This window comes from Rana temporaria, chromosome 2, assembly GCF_905171775.1.
Source record: "Rana temporaria chromosome 2, aRanTem1.1, whole genome shotgun sequence".
Classification (NCBI taxonomy): Eukaryota; Metazoa; Chordata; class Amphibia; order Anura; family Ranidae; genus Rana; species Rana temporaria.
This window is the reverse complement of record NC_053490.1, coordinates 397221107-397235592: the sequence shown is the minus strand read 5'-3', so window position 1 is coordinate 397235592 and position 14486 is coordinate 397221107. Positions and strand designations below refer to the sequence as shown.

Genomic DNA, 14486 nt, shown 5'->3' with positions numbered 1-14486 from the left:
AAGACGTTACTAAAGTGTGTCTGGGCATCTAAGCATCAATGAGGTCTGATCATGAAATTGTACATTTTATATTTAGCCCCTAGGAAAAAGTCATATACGTTATTGTAATTTTTTTTTTCTTAAGCTATCGAGTCATCACATATCAAGACACATGGCATGTCACACTGTACAATCTGTTCTGCTTCAGTTAATACCTCAGTGGATTTGGGGCAATATCACTAGCATGGATCAAAGCCAAATATGAGACTGTTGCCTCGTACACACGGCCGAGGAACTCGACGTGCCAAACACATCGAGTTCCTCGGCCAGTTCAGCACTGAAGCCGCCGAGGAGCTCGGCGGGACGAGAGCTCCCATAGAACAACGAGGAAATAGAGAACATGTTCTCTATTTCCTCGTCGAGCTCCTCGTCGGCTTCCTCGGCCGAAAGTGTACACACGGCCAGTTTCCTCGGCAGAATTCAGCCAGAAACTCGGTCGGAAGCTGAATTCTGCCGAGGAAACTGGTCGTGTGTACGAGGCCTGTGACATTACTGTGGGTAGAGCAAAGAGCAGACTCATTTATCAACAATCTGTGCCTAGCTTGTAAAGCAATCACATTCTTACTTCCCCCTCCTAATCCTCATTTGATACTGAGGATTTTAGTGCCACTAAATGATCACTTTCAGAGGACGACAAGCCAAATGGATGACAATGTATCAGAGAGGATGGCAATTTGAGTAAAAGAACTGGGAAAGACTGAGAGTAAGGTAAAGTCTTTATATATATGTTTTATTTTATTTTGTTTTTGTAATACAGTTGCTGTAACAGTGGTGGAGGAATAATAATGCACATTATATAGGTGGCTGTATGGTACATAGGGCCCAATGCTGTATGACGTGACTTGAAATAACATGAAGTAAAGCTGGGTTTGAAATCACCACAAGTTCACTTCAACTGAGACTACCCTATGGTAAATCATAATGCACTCCACTACTGCTCTTTGACTTCCCTATATTAGTAAATTGGTACATAGAACAGTCTATGGTACACTGAACTAATAAATAATTCTCCAGTGATAGTGTGAACTATATTTTTATTTTATATTCCTTAAGAAAATAACAAGCAATTTTAGCTCCTCTCTAGCTCTAAAATTCCTTTCACACCACCTGGTAATACAGTGGATTTCACAAAAGTGATTAAATATCATGATATATATATATATATATATATATATATATATATATATATATATATATATAGCATATATTTAGTAATTTTATATCTATATATAGATCTAGATCTATCTATATCTATATCTATATCTATATATATATATATATATATATAGTAATGATTATGTATATACTGCTTATATTAATTACCATCTTTATGTAAATATTGTTTTTATATTTTTATATAGTCTATGTACCTTTTTCTTGTTTTTATGAATTATGGTGCAGTATTAAATATGAATTATTCTGTGTTACACATATTGAGACATTATAGCATAAAATTAGGGATACATATATTTTAGTTTTTCTATACTTGCACTGTAAACAATGCTCAGAGCAATGGGTTGTAGCAACACAATCTTAGACTTTATTAGCATACAGCATTGTTTTTCATCAAGATAATGTTTGATAGGCTTCTGTTTTCAGGGCATTATTAATGTTTGTCAGCTTTCATAACATTGGATCATTGGATCATGAATCTCTGTTTTTGCTGTGATACATTTGAGAAGAAGATTGTTATAGTAAATAGATGTATTCAGATTGCAAACATTTCACACATTCTGTTTTATTGTAGACCCGACTGCTGGCTGTAGTCTGAAATGCCCCGGTCTAATGGAACAAGTGATGTTTGCCAACATTTTACATGGTAAATCCTCATTACTTGTTGACTGGGTTATGGGAGTACATACCATTGCTTAACCATGACAAATCTTTTGCCGTCAACACAATATTTTAGTGGCATGCCTAAATCATATTATTTGGAGGTTCCACACAAAACCCTTAATGACTTGGAAAAAGGTTATTAGTGTAGTGTTAATCTGAATGCATAGCTTTGATTGGTGGGAGACATTTTCCTAAATGTAAAATTCTGAAAAAAATTAGAACACCGTCAGGGAAATTCAATAAAGTGTTAGTGCCAAGTTTCTGTCAGCATGGCCCTTTAAAATGGCCTGTGCTAGGTTAAAATAAAAACTGCCACCAGCTTTGGGAGCTTTGCCAACATGTGCGACAGATTCAGGTAGTTCTTTTTAAAAAAAAAAAAGCTGTAAGATTACTACACCAGATATAAAAATAATAACCTCCAGTTAATAGATAATGAGACTGGTAAGATAAGTGAGTTAATTAAGACCAACTTTAATTTGGCATACAGAGACAGACAGAATGCCTGTCTCTGTACGCTGTGTAGCAGAGCGGCATGTTTGTTGTCATTACCCCTTCCCCAAGCTTGCTGGATAATTTCATCTGTGGAGCCTCCTCGCAACCAGTTATGCTGACAGTGGGCTGAGCCTGATGGGGGACTAGTTTATCATCAGATCTGCTCTCTCTACTTGTTTTTGACAGCAGACAATGGCTGGATTATATAGCCAATAACAGGTTGTCTATTGGCTTCGGATCTGCCCATTGCCTGCTGTCAAACAAATGGGGAGCAGACCTGATGGGAAACTAGTGTCTCTAAAATCCTTTTAGGCAGCGCCACAGGATCCCACGTTCGGTCATGACGGCCGCGCGCACCGAGGGAGGATTGGCCTTCCCTGACCTGGTCAAATATTACCAGGCCTCGCAACTTCGAGCGGTGGCATCATGGTTTCCCCAGAAGTCCTACAACAGGTGGACGGAGGTGGAAAAGATTTGGCTGGCCCCAATACACCCCAATAATCTTTTATGGAACGCAAACGCGACGGTGGAACCCGGACGTTTGCTGGGTTCCATGCGGCAGCTGCAAAGTACCTGGAGGAGGCTAGCCCAAGACTGTCGACTCACGTCTGATAGCTCCCTGCTGACCTCCTTCCTCTATAACCCTAAACTACCGACGAGTCTCACCCACCAGATGTCATGGCCCTGGGCATCGCGAAATTTGTTTCACTTTGGTCACCTAGTAGACCCCAGATCCCGCACCCTCCACTCCTTCACTGAGCTCCAAGCCAAACACGACATTCCACGACAAGCCTTTTTCAGCTACCTACAGATCCGCCACTACGCCCACACAATGGCCCCCCGGCTCCTTTTCTCAAAACCGACCCCATTTGAGCGCATCATACTCGAGGGCACAGCCCGCAGGGGCCTCATATCAGATATCTATCAAATTCTAAATGAATACCCCTTACAAACTAAAGGCAAACACACCTACATGCTCCGTTGGGAGAAGGAGCTGGGAGGGGAGCTCGAAGAGGATGAGTGGAGGGCGGTCTGGAGGCAGGCGGCCAAGAGCTCAATCTGCACCCTCTATAAGGAAAACACGTATAAAGTGCTGTTCTTTTGGTACCTGACCCCAGACGTCCTCCACAGGATTTATCCTTCCACCTCTGACCGATGTTGGCGGTGCAACCAGGCCAGGGGCACATTGTTCCACATTTACTGGACCTGTCCCTTGATAGTCCAGTTTTGGACTCGGGTGCAAGAGCTCCTGACCCGCCTCGTGGAGGCACCCATACCCCTCTCCCCGAAGCTGTTCCTACTGGGCCTATCCCAACCCCGCATAGCTAAACCCTATAAGAAACTCCTGAGACACATAACCACAGCTGCGAGGTGCCTGATAGCACTTTACTGGAAGAAACCAACGCCCCCACCCCAGGAAGCCCTTTATGCTAGGGTCAAGGATGTAGAGCTCATGGAAAAAATGACAGCTAGGATTCGGGATAGGCTGGAGGACCATGACCTGGTCTGGGAGAGGTGGCATTCGGTGGAGGACCCGCCGTGAGCTGACAACAGACCACCAAGGTACACTACCTCACCCGACACTCCTGCCTGCTCCCCCCCCCCTTCCCCCAGTCTCCCCCCTTCTCTTTCCTTTTTCTCTCTTTCCTCCCCCCCTTTTTTTTCTTTTCTCTTCCTTCCCCATCTTCTTCTGCTACTCTACCCTCTCACTTCTTCTCCTCTCCTCTTTGTTACCTAGTTGTTTTATACGTTACTGAATGTATAACCAAGAATGTGGCCGCTGTGTAAGCACATTCAGCTGGAATTTTTGTATTACCTCTGTTATCTTACACTTGAAATGCTGCTACATTTTGTATTGACCTTTTTTCGAAAATAAAAAAATTGTTATTTGAAAAAAAAAATCCTTTTAGGCTCTGCCCACCCAGCTTTAAATATCTTGTCACAGCGGCAGTGGTGAAGAGGGGGCTCAGCACTGTTTCAGTGCACCTCCACACGTGGTGCATGGCCTATATTTATGTACCTGTTTACATGGTACCTTGCCGGCACGCAGTGATCTCTGTACTGCCTCTGCCTCCTAAAACGCTGCCTCTTAGCACCTCTGAAGTTCAGAAGGCAGGCTCTGTGAAATGTGTGACACAGCAGTGCATATTCACAGGGTAAAGTAAATACAGGTCACAGAATTCTGGGAAATAAATGTATGGGGATCGTCACCAAGTTTACAAACTTCAAGATCATTCAGACTAATAGGAATAGGCTAGAAACGAATTAAAATACAATGTGGAGAGAAATATATGATTTAAATTTGACTATAGATACACTTTAAGCCTTATGCACACCGGACATGTTTGCAGCTGCTTCTAGGGGCGTCAGGTGTTTTTTTTTTCCTTGCCTCTTAACTCCCCTACATGTTGGCCTATAGCTTTTCAGTGTATATACATAATCTGATTGCCTTCTGTTTCTGATTGCTATATAAAAGCCACAAAGGATTTTTTTCTCTCTGTTTTCACCTGGTGATCTGCTCAGTAACAAACCTCCTGTGCCTCTATTGTGGACGAAGTAGCACATAGGGACAGCAGCATTGTCAGTCTGGGTTTTACATAAATAAATTAAAGCTGACCAATGTAAGCACCCCTGTCAGTGGTATATGGTTTGTCTCATCACTGTAACTGCTACATCAGCAAGAGAGCTTGTTCTGTTGAACAGCAACAGATTTGTTGGCCAGATAACCAGGTGAAAGTGGAAGACAGAAAGCCCAAAAAGAGAAAACTAATACAGCCATCACATCTAAGAATAGTTCAACTACAATATAATAAACGTTTGCTTTGTTTAATACTGCTTAATACTGTTTAATACTGCTTTAATCTTAACCCCTTGCCAGCCCCCTATCGAGCCTTTAAGGGTTCTAAACGCTGGGAGGCAGAAGCAGGCATTCGGGTCGTGTTACCACTGTGATTGCCTGTCACAGTGGTCACATGATCAGAAAGCTCCTAATTGCTAGTATGCACCAGGGGGCAATCAAGGTATATCATTATTTTCTGGTTGTTTTTGATCAAGATTTTGTGTTGTTTTTATAGTATGTTGATATTCTGTTGGTTATTATATGGGGTGGTGTTAGAGAAAGTGGTGTATTATTTGTATTTGGTAGTTTGCCTGTTATTTTAATCTGTGTTATTTATTCTATGTTGTAGTTTAATTGTATGGATGTTTTATTTGTAGTGTAGTTTTAATTTTGTTATTTGGTATTAATGGTTGTTATTGGTAATTTTGTTGTGTTTTTGCATTTTGTTCAGTCTATTGTTGTGATCTTGTGTTGTCTTTGTCAAGTGTGTCTGTGTCATAACAATTTTCCAATTTCCCTTTGGGATTAATAAAGTAAAGTATTCTGTGAGCTTTCCGGTAACCGCCGGCTACCATGCTGGGAGCTTGCATGGAACATGCAAAGTGGTTTACACAGGGCTGCGTACTGTACAGCGAGAGGCCACATATGTGCGTTCGGCCGCTGTAAATAGGTTAATATTCCTTAGTGCACCTTATTGGAATATAAGATACAAAATATCATTACTTGGATGTTTTATGCACACCTAAATTGGGACCATGGTGTATGCAATAAACATGAGCAGATGCTTTAGCAGGCCAATAGGGTAATCTGTATTGCTCACGCTTTCTACTTACTCCTGTTCATTTTTTTTAACTAATCCAACCCATAGGGGTTTGCTAACACGCTGTTCACTTTGTAAGTGAATTCTTCTTTAGCTTAGTGTAGATGAAGTGACGCTCTGCTGAATTTATCATTCAATCATGTGAAAGGAAAAATCCTTTTTTTCTTCTTTTTCTTGAATGCGATTTCTTTTGCCACAATCACTAAGCAAAAGGGAAATTCCCTTGCAAGGTGAACAGGCCATTTGACCCATAAAGTTGTCAAAGATTTGCTGATCCTGGATAATCTACCCACCACCTGGTTAATATAAACCAAAAAGCTAGTCCACTTACAATTTATATTTGAGGTTTTTTTTTTTTTTTTAGATATTGAAGAGTTAAATCACACAACAGTTTATTATATCTCTTGGTTTCATATTGATGAGATCTTTGTGCTTGAGTTCTCAATAATCCTAGAGGGATGAATAAAGAGTAAGAGCCCTTTCACACCTAGACCGCCCCACGGTTGCAGTAAAACGCTGCTTGTTTTAGCGGCGCTTTTCTGGTGTTGCAGAACCACTTTGCGGGCGGTAACAGGGTGCTTTTAGCCCCAAAGAAGGGGTTAACAAGGGGTTAAAAGTGCCCATGTTCAATGGGCAGGGCAGTTTGGGAGCGGTATATACACCGCTCCCAAACTGCCCGAAAGATGCTGCTTGCAGGAATTTTTTTCCTGTCCCGCAAGTGCACTGCCCCAGTGTGAAACCACTTGGGCTTTCACACTGGGGTGGCTTGAGAGGCGCTTTTCAGGTGCTATTTTTAGCCCTTAAATGCCTGAAAATTGTCTCAGTGTTAAAGGGGTATAAAACGAAAAGGCTTCAATGTCTTTCGTGTCATTTATGTGACCAAAAGCCTTGGTTATATGATGTGTTCTGACGGGGAGGATTAGCCAGTTCGAACTTTGATTTCCAAAGATATATGATCAAATACAGTACTTAGACTTTTATGCAGTCTATAGATGACTCCATTTCCCAATCCACACACTGGATGTGGATGGGGGAATCCCCCCCACTGAGATATTGTGTTCTGACAGCAGGGAGACTTCAGTGTCAGAATACACTGATCAGCACTGCTGGCTGTAGCCACCAGCGCTGATTGAGTGGGAAAATCCAACAGGGTGGTTCTGCACAATCTCCCTGCCCTTACATTGATTACAATTTGTCAAGTCTCTGCTAAACCGGCTAAATTTTGATCTATGTAGGGCTTGCTTTAGTCACACGACCACCCCTGGGGGTAGCCCCACACTTCCTTTTTGCTTCGAAGCATAGGTATTTTAGTAAGTTATGACTGATTGATTTATCTATTCAGGCAAAACTGCTTACATTGCTTTTGGTTAACATTTGAAAGTAGATCCACTTTAAAAGTCATTTGAGGCAGAAGACCTGTGAAGTAAGCTGTTTAAAAATAAAATAAATACTGTGCACAGTTTGTAGGTGTATGTTTTTTTTTTTTTTTTTTTTACTATACTGTTTTTATTAATTTAATGCTACAATGACTCCAGTGAATTAGTGCTCATAGTTGAAAAAAATATGAATGTTGACTACAGAAAATGACAGCTGTCAAGCGCAACATAAACCTTCTTTTAGGGTTTTTGCTTGTCCTTTTGAAACTAGATGCTATAATCTGTTACTATATTAACATAATGAATCCATTTCATTCTGTAAACACTCAAGTCATGGCTAAATTAGACATGCCAGTGTAATTAAACAAAATATGTATTATTACATGCCAGCCACACTGAATAATCATCAGTCACGTCAGCATTATAATGCTGACTGATTGCGACAAAGACTTTGAGGCACAATTAAATTTTATGAAGGCAAAAGTGGAATTAAGGCTAATGTGTCAGAATATTTCTGAATTATTCAGCAAGTGTTATATTAACTGTGCCTTGTATATGCAAACAATACATTATAGGATAATCCTTAATTGAACATCATCATTACAGTGAGGGGTAAAGGAGACTAAACTGCAGAGCCTCTAAAAAGCTATCCACGTTCAGATCACTTTTCAGATTAATTTTGACAGGTGGTGAGGAGGCAATGTGATGCTTGCATTGCATACCCACTACAGTCCCGAGTCTATTTCTGAGATTTGGTGTTTACAAGATAAAAACATTTTTTTTGCTAGAAAACTACTTAGAACCCCCAAACACTATATATATATATATATATATATATATATATATATATATATATATATTGTTTAACACCCTAGAGAATAAAATATCAGTCATTGCAATATTTTCTGTCACGCCGTATTTGCGCAGCGGTCTTACAAGCGCACTTTTTTTGGAAAAAATATACTTTATTTAATTAAAAAATAAGACAGTAAATTTAACTAAATTTTTTTTATATTGTGAAAGATAATGTTAAGCCGAGTAAATTGATACCATATGTCATGCTTCAAAATTGTGACCGCTTGTGGAATGGCGACAAACTTTTACCCTTTAAAATCTCCATAGTCGACATTTAAAAAATTCTACAGGTTGCATGTTTTGAGTTACAGAGGAGGTCTAGGGCTAGAATTTTTGCTCTTGATCAACCGATCGTGGCCATATGTGTGGTTTGAACACTGCTTTCATATGCAGGCTCTACTCACTTGCATTTGCTTCTGCACTCAAGCACAGCGGGGCTCGTTTAAAAAATGTTTTTCTTATTTATTTTCACTGTTCTTTTAAAAAAAATTGTGTTGCTTTTATTTCTATTACAAGGAATGTAAATATCCCTTGTAATAGAAAAAAGCATGACAGGTTCTCTGAAATATGATATCTGGGGTCAAAAAGACCTCAGATCTCATATTTACAGTAAATTGCAAAAACAAACCTTTTGAAAAAAAAATGGCCCTTTAAGAGCTATGGGCGGAAGTGACGTTTTGACGTTGCTTCCACCCTGCAATGACTTGGAGACGAGTGGGGGCCATCTTCCCCTCACTTGTCTCCATGCCTGGATAGGGCCAGGTCCGGATCGCCTCTCCCACTGCGAATCCACCACAGAGACCACTTTTATCTGAAAGAGAACCGCCGGCTTTTGAAGAGGATACCAGGGTAATGGTAGCTAGCTGCTACCATAACAATGACAGGACGTATATAGTCGTCCGGCGGGAAGCAAGTGGATAAAGATGTAGTGTGTTTACTTACTGTATCTGTACACTCGTGGTCATTTTTTTGTCAACCTGTTTTTTGTCAACCAGGTTGTACCTGGATATATACATCAATAAGTTTACCGGAGGCAAGTCTACTCTGTTGCCGGTTAAAAAGAAGAGTAAACGTCCTTCAAAGGACTTGGGGTTCAAAGTCTAAGCAGACCCCCAAAACTTCCCTATGAAGGGATGCCCCCGCTCAGCCGAGTGGGGGGGAAGGCTGCTACAATTTGCAAACACCTGGCGGTCAAAGTTCAGGACAAGTGGGTCATCTACACAGTGTCCTCATGCTACAAGCTAGAATTCAGAAAACTTCCGCCACCCTGTTTTCTGAGATCAAGAGTTGCCAAAGATCCAGAAAAAAAGGCCTTTACTGTTGGCCTTGGAACACCTGTTGTCCCAAGGGGTAATCGTGGAGTTAGCCCCAGAGGATCAGGGATCAGGGTTTTACTCTAACCTTTTACAGTTCCAAAACCAAACAGAGATGTCAGACCTATCCTGGATCTGAAAGGCCTGAATTAGTTTCTGAACATTCGCTCCTTTTGCATTGAGTCTGTCCGTTCAGTTGTTTCCACCCTTCAGGGAGGAGAGTTCCTGGCATCAATAGACATCAGAAATGCATATCTGCATGTGCCAATATTTCCCGCTCACCAAAGGTTTCTAAGGTTTGCGATGGTTCAGCGCCACTTTCAGTTTGTGGCCCTTCCTTTCAGGCTGGCTACAGCACCTCGAGTGTTCACAAAAATACTGACCCCGACCCTGGCAAGGCTAAGGGCATGAGGCATGGCAGTAACAGCCTATCTGGACGATCTGTTGATCATAGATCAGTCTGCTGTACGCTTGGACCACTATGTGCACAGCACAGTGGAATATTTAGAGTACCTAGGCTGGGTCCTCAATCTGGGGAAATCCTCCTTGCAGCCTCAAAGAAGGCTGGAGTACTTGGGCATGATTATAGACATGTCCCGAATCCAGGAACTACTTCCCAAGCCAAAGGCAAAAGCCATAGGAGACTTGGTCCGAGTGATACAGGCAAAGAGAAGGCCTTCAATCCGTCTATGCATGTGGTTATTGGGGAAGATGGTAGCCTCATTCAAGGCTGTTCCTTACGCCCAGTTTCACTCAAGGCCGTTACAGGTCAGAATTCTGTCAGCTTGGAACAAAGATGTTCAGGCCCTGGACCTTCCTATGATCTTATCTCCAAAGGTTCACCAGAGCCTCAATTGGTGGTTGCTTCCCCAAAATCTGTCAGAAGGAAAATCCTTCACTCCGGGTTACCTGGAAAGTGGTGACCACAGACACCAGCCTTCTTGGCTGGGGGCAGTTCTAGAAGAAGCATCTACCCAGGGAAAGTGGTCCGGAGCCGAAAAGCTCCTTCCCATCAACATTCTGAAGATTCTGGAATTTCATCTGGCCCTCAGAGTTTGGTCTTACAGACTGGCCTGTTTGGATCCAGTCCGACAATGCTACAGCCGTATCCTATATCAATCACCAAAGAGGCACCAGTCTGGATGCCCAAAAAGAGGTGAATCATATCTTGGCCCGGGCAGAAAGGCATATCCTCACCTGTCTGCAGTCTTTATTCCAGGGGTAAAAAATTGGCAGGCGGATTTTTTAACCCGCCAGCAGCTGAATCCAGGAGAATGGTCTCTACACTCCGACATATTTCAAATCATATGTCAGAAATGGGGTACCCCAAATGCGAACCTGTTTGCTTCCCGGTTCAACGCAATGCTGGACAAGGGTCAGATGCCCTGACAATCTCATGGGATCGTTATTCTCTGATAATGCCTTCCCTCCAGTTCTGCTTTTCTCACAATTCCTTCAGAAAGTCAAGAGGGAAGAAAAGCTGGTGATTTTGATCACCCTGGCTTGACCCAGGAGACCCTGGTTTGTAGAAATCGTAAGGATGGCAGTAGGTAGACTGTGGGTTCTCTCACTACGCTCGGACCGATTATCACAGGGTCCAATATTCCATTCTGCTTTACAAGTCTAAATTTATGGTTTGGCTGTTGAGACCCACATTCTGACGAAACCTGGGCTCTCAGGTCCAGTCCTATCCACTCTAGTTAATGCTAGGATGCCGGCCTCCAGGCTCATCTACTACCTTCCTCTCCCTATTGGGAGAGGGAGGTTATAGATCACAATCCCCCCAAGGAACTACGCCTATGGAAAAGATACATAGACGATATTTTGATCCTGTGGGAGGGAGGCCTCCCATCCTTTGAGTCTTTCATTTCTCTGCTTAATACCAACAACAGGGGTATATGTCTGAAAACTGAGGCTAGTAGTACAGAAATCCATTTCCTTGACCTTAACATCTGTGTTAAGGATGGAGTTTTCTCCACTAGCACTTTTTTCAAGGAGACTGACAGGAATGGCTTCATCCCCCTTACCAGCTGCCATCATCCAATGTGGCTAAGTGCAGTTCCTAAAGGCCAATTCCAAAGGATCCGGCGTAACTGCACTAGTGTTGCAGATTACCACAAGCAGGCCCTTGTCCTCAAATCCAGATTTCTGGAAAAGGGGTACAAAGAATCCAACATAGATGATATTATCCAAAATGTGGCTAGTATTGATAGAAAGACTATGTTGACCAATCAGGGTCGACCAAGTCGTATTTGTGATAACCGTTTGGGTTCAATGATCACTGGGTTTTCCAACCAGTTCTTCTCAGTCAAAAGAATTTTCAATAAATATTGGAACATTTTAAAGAATGACAGAGTGCTGGGCCCAGTCATCCCTGATAAACCTGTGGTTTTGTTTAGGGGAGCACCATCTTTGCGCCACAAGTTGGCACCTAATGTTATTAATCCCCCCAACACGATTTCCCTTTTTCAAACCATGAAAGGGTTCTTCCCATGCAGGAAGTGTAATATCTGTAAAGTGAACCAATTCCAGGGGCGTAAAATAGAGTCGTTTCAATCAACACAGACATTGAAATCTTACCCCATCGATTCTTTTATTACATGTTCTAGTGACCATGTTATTTACCTAGTTCAGTGTCCCTGTCTAAAACAGTACATTGGACGAACTAAGAGGGAAGTTCACATGCGACTTGAGGAACATGTTGGAAATATTAGGCGAGGCTTCCCCAAGCACAACTTATCCAAGCATTACGCTCAGTGCCATAATAAAAACTTGGAGGGGACCCTGTTTATTCCCATCGTCAAGTTACAGCCACATTGGCGAGGTGTAAACAAAGTACGTTCTATCTCTAGGATTGAGACCCAGCTAATTTACAATATGAAAAGCTATATCCCACACGGGCTTAATGTTGATTGGGATATAAACAGCTTCATAAACAACTCTTAAGATTATGAGTTTATTTTACTATTTCCTTTTTAAAATCACATTTTTGAAATAATACATTTTTAATTTTTATTCCATTTTTTATAATAAAAAAAATGTTCATTAAAATTTTCCATTTTTGCCTTGAACCTTGAAGGTTTATTAAATATTATGTACTAGATAAGAAATTGTATATTATATATGTTTTTTACACATTAAAGGCCATTGTACATCTTGGCGTCTCCTCCCGTTCTCCCTAGGCTGTCAAGTCTAACTGTGAGTTCAGTATGTATTTTATATTTGTCCTCTTCTCCTACTTGGCCACATGATGGCAGCACCATTTTCCGCCGCCTTTTTTTCCCTATATTTAGCATTTACCTGCTTTAGGCAAGGCTTGATAATTGTACTATAGCCTCTCTTTTGTCCATCTGTCGTTTTTTCCATCCCCATCAATAGAGGATTGCGTCAGAGAAGGGCAGCCTCGGTTTAGCCGTCTTTTCCCACTTCCAAAATGGCAGACCGTTGGCATTTAAGGGCAGACGTGACGTCGGTGACGCAGCAGCCAATCCCCGAAGATGGTATCCTGTGACAAAATGCGTAGGTGTGGCTTGCGTCCCGACGCCATCACGTCTCACATAGTAAGCAGGGACAGCGGGAGAATTCGAGGAGAAGACGCCGAGATCAGCCGTTCGTATAGGCGGACGCCTTATTTTCATGTGCATGCATTATCAGCTTAAATGTAAAGTGCATTACTTCTTAATAAATACCGCTGGTGAAGCAATATAACGCTATGGGGATTCCATTTTTTCTCCCTTCTGAGACACTTTTGAAGGTACTACCTAGGATCTAGGAACCGGATACCCCTCAGTCTCGTTGGGAGACTATAAAAATATCCTGTGCCCATACTGACCGCTGTAGTGGTCAATAGCTTCGGTAAGCAGACTACAATACTTCATCACTTACAGTAGGTGTTTTTTGGTGGATAGATCGTTTGGATTATTTTGGATGTCACATCTTGAATATTGCATTGGCGATTTACATTGGATTTTTTCACTTTTTGGATTTCCTATATTATTCACCACTATATGTGTATGGACTGCACTCATTCACATGCTTTTCATTCATTATGAACTTTTGTTTCTTTGCACTATTGGAAATTTTGCATAATCATATGTAATCTTTTTATATATATATAGTGGCCCAGATTCAAGAAGCTATTGCGCCCGCGCAACCAGGTTGCGCGGCGCAATAGCTGTTTTGCTCCCGCGTAGCGAATGCCCCTGATTCAGGAACATCGCTACGCGGACTGCAGCCTAGGATATGACAGGCATAAGCCTCCTTATGCCTTCATATCTCAGGCTGCATTCTTGCGTTGTCCGCTAGGGGGCGCGGCCATTGTGATCGGCGTATAGTATGCAAATTGCATACTACCACCGATTCACAAAAGTTGCGTGGGCCCTGCGCACGCAAGGTACGGAGTTTCCGTACGGCGACTTTAGCGCAAGGTTGCTCCTGCTATAGCAGGGGCAGCCAATGCTAAAGTATAGCCGCCCTTCCCGCTCGTGAAATTTAAATTTCACGTCGTTTACGTAAGTGATTCATGAATGGCGCTGGACGCCATTCACGTTCACTTAGAAGCAAATGACGTCCTTGCGACGTCATTTGCCGCAATGCACGTCGGGAAAGTTTCCCGACGGAGCATGCGCTGTTCGCTCGGCGCGGGAGCGCGCCTAATTTAAATGATTCCCGCCCCCGGCGGGATCATTTACATTAGGCGCCCTTACGCCGGGCTATTTAGCATAGCGCCCGCGCAATTTACGGAGCTACTGCTCCGTGAATCGCGGGCATATCAAAATATTTGCGTGGGCGCAGAGCAAAAATCGTTGCCCTTTGCCCACGCAAATATTGCGCGGATCTACCTGAATCTGGCCCATTGTTTGTGTTTTTTATATATATACCTAAGTTCACAGCGTAGGTATCACTATCAATTACCA

The 14486-nt window shown here is 42.2% G+C and overlaps 1 protein-coding gene across 1 annotated transcript in view; it reads left to right on the top strand.

The window, feature by feature from the left end:
* Nucleotides 1-541: 541 nt before the first annotated feature.
* NYX (nyctalopin) overlaps nucleotides 542-14486 on the top strand; it is a 34918-nt gene continuing 20973 nt past the window's right edge. Inside the window, exons 1-2 of the mRNA XM_040338090.1 lie at nucleotides 542-747; nucleotides 1787-1858. Coding sequence (XP_040194024.1) covers nucleotides 1825-1858 — 34 coding nt within the window. The 5' untranslated portion in view covers nucleotides 542-747; nucleotides 1787-1824. The remainder of the gene's footprint in view (nucleotides 748-1786; nucleotides 1859-14486) is intronic.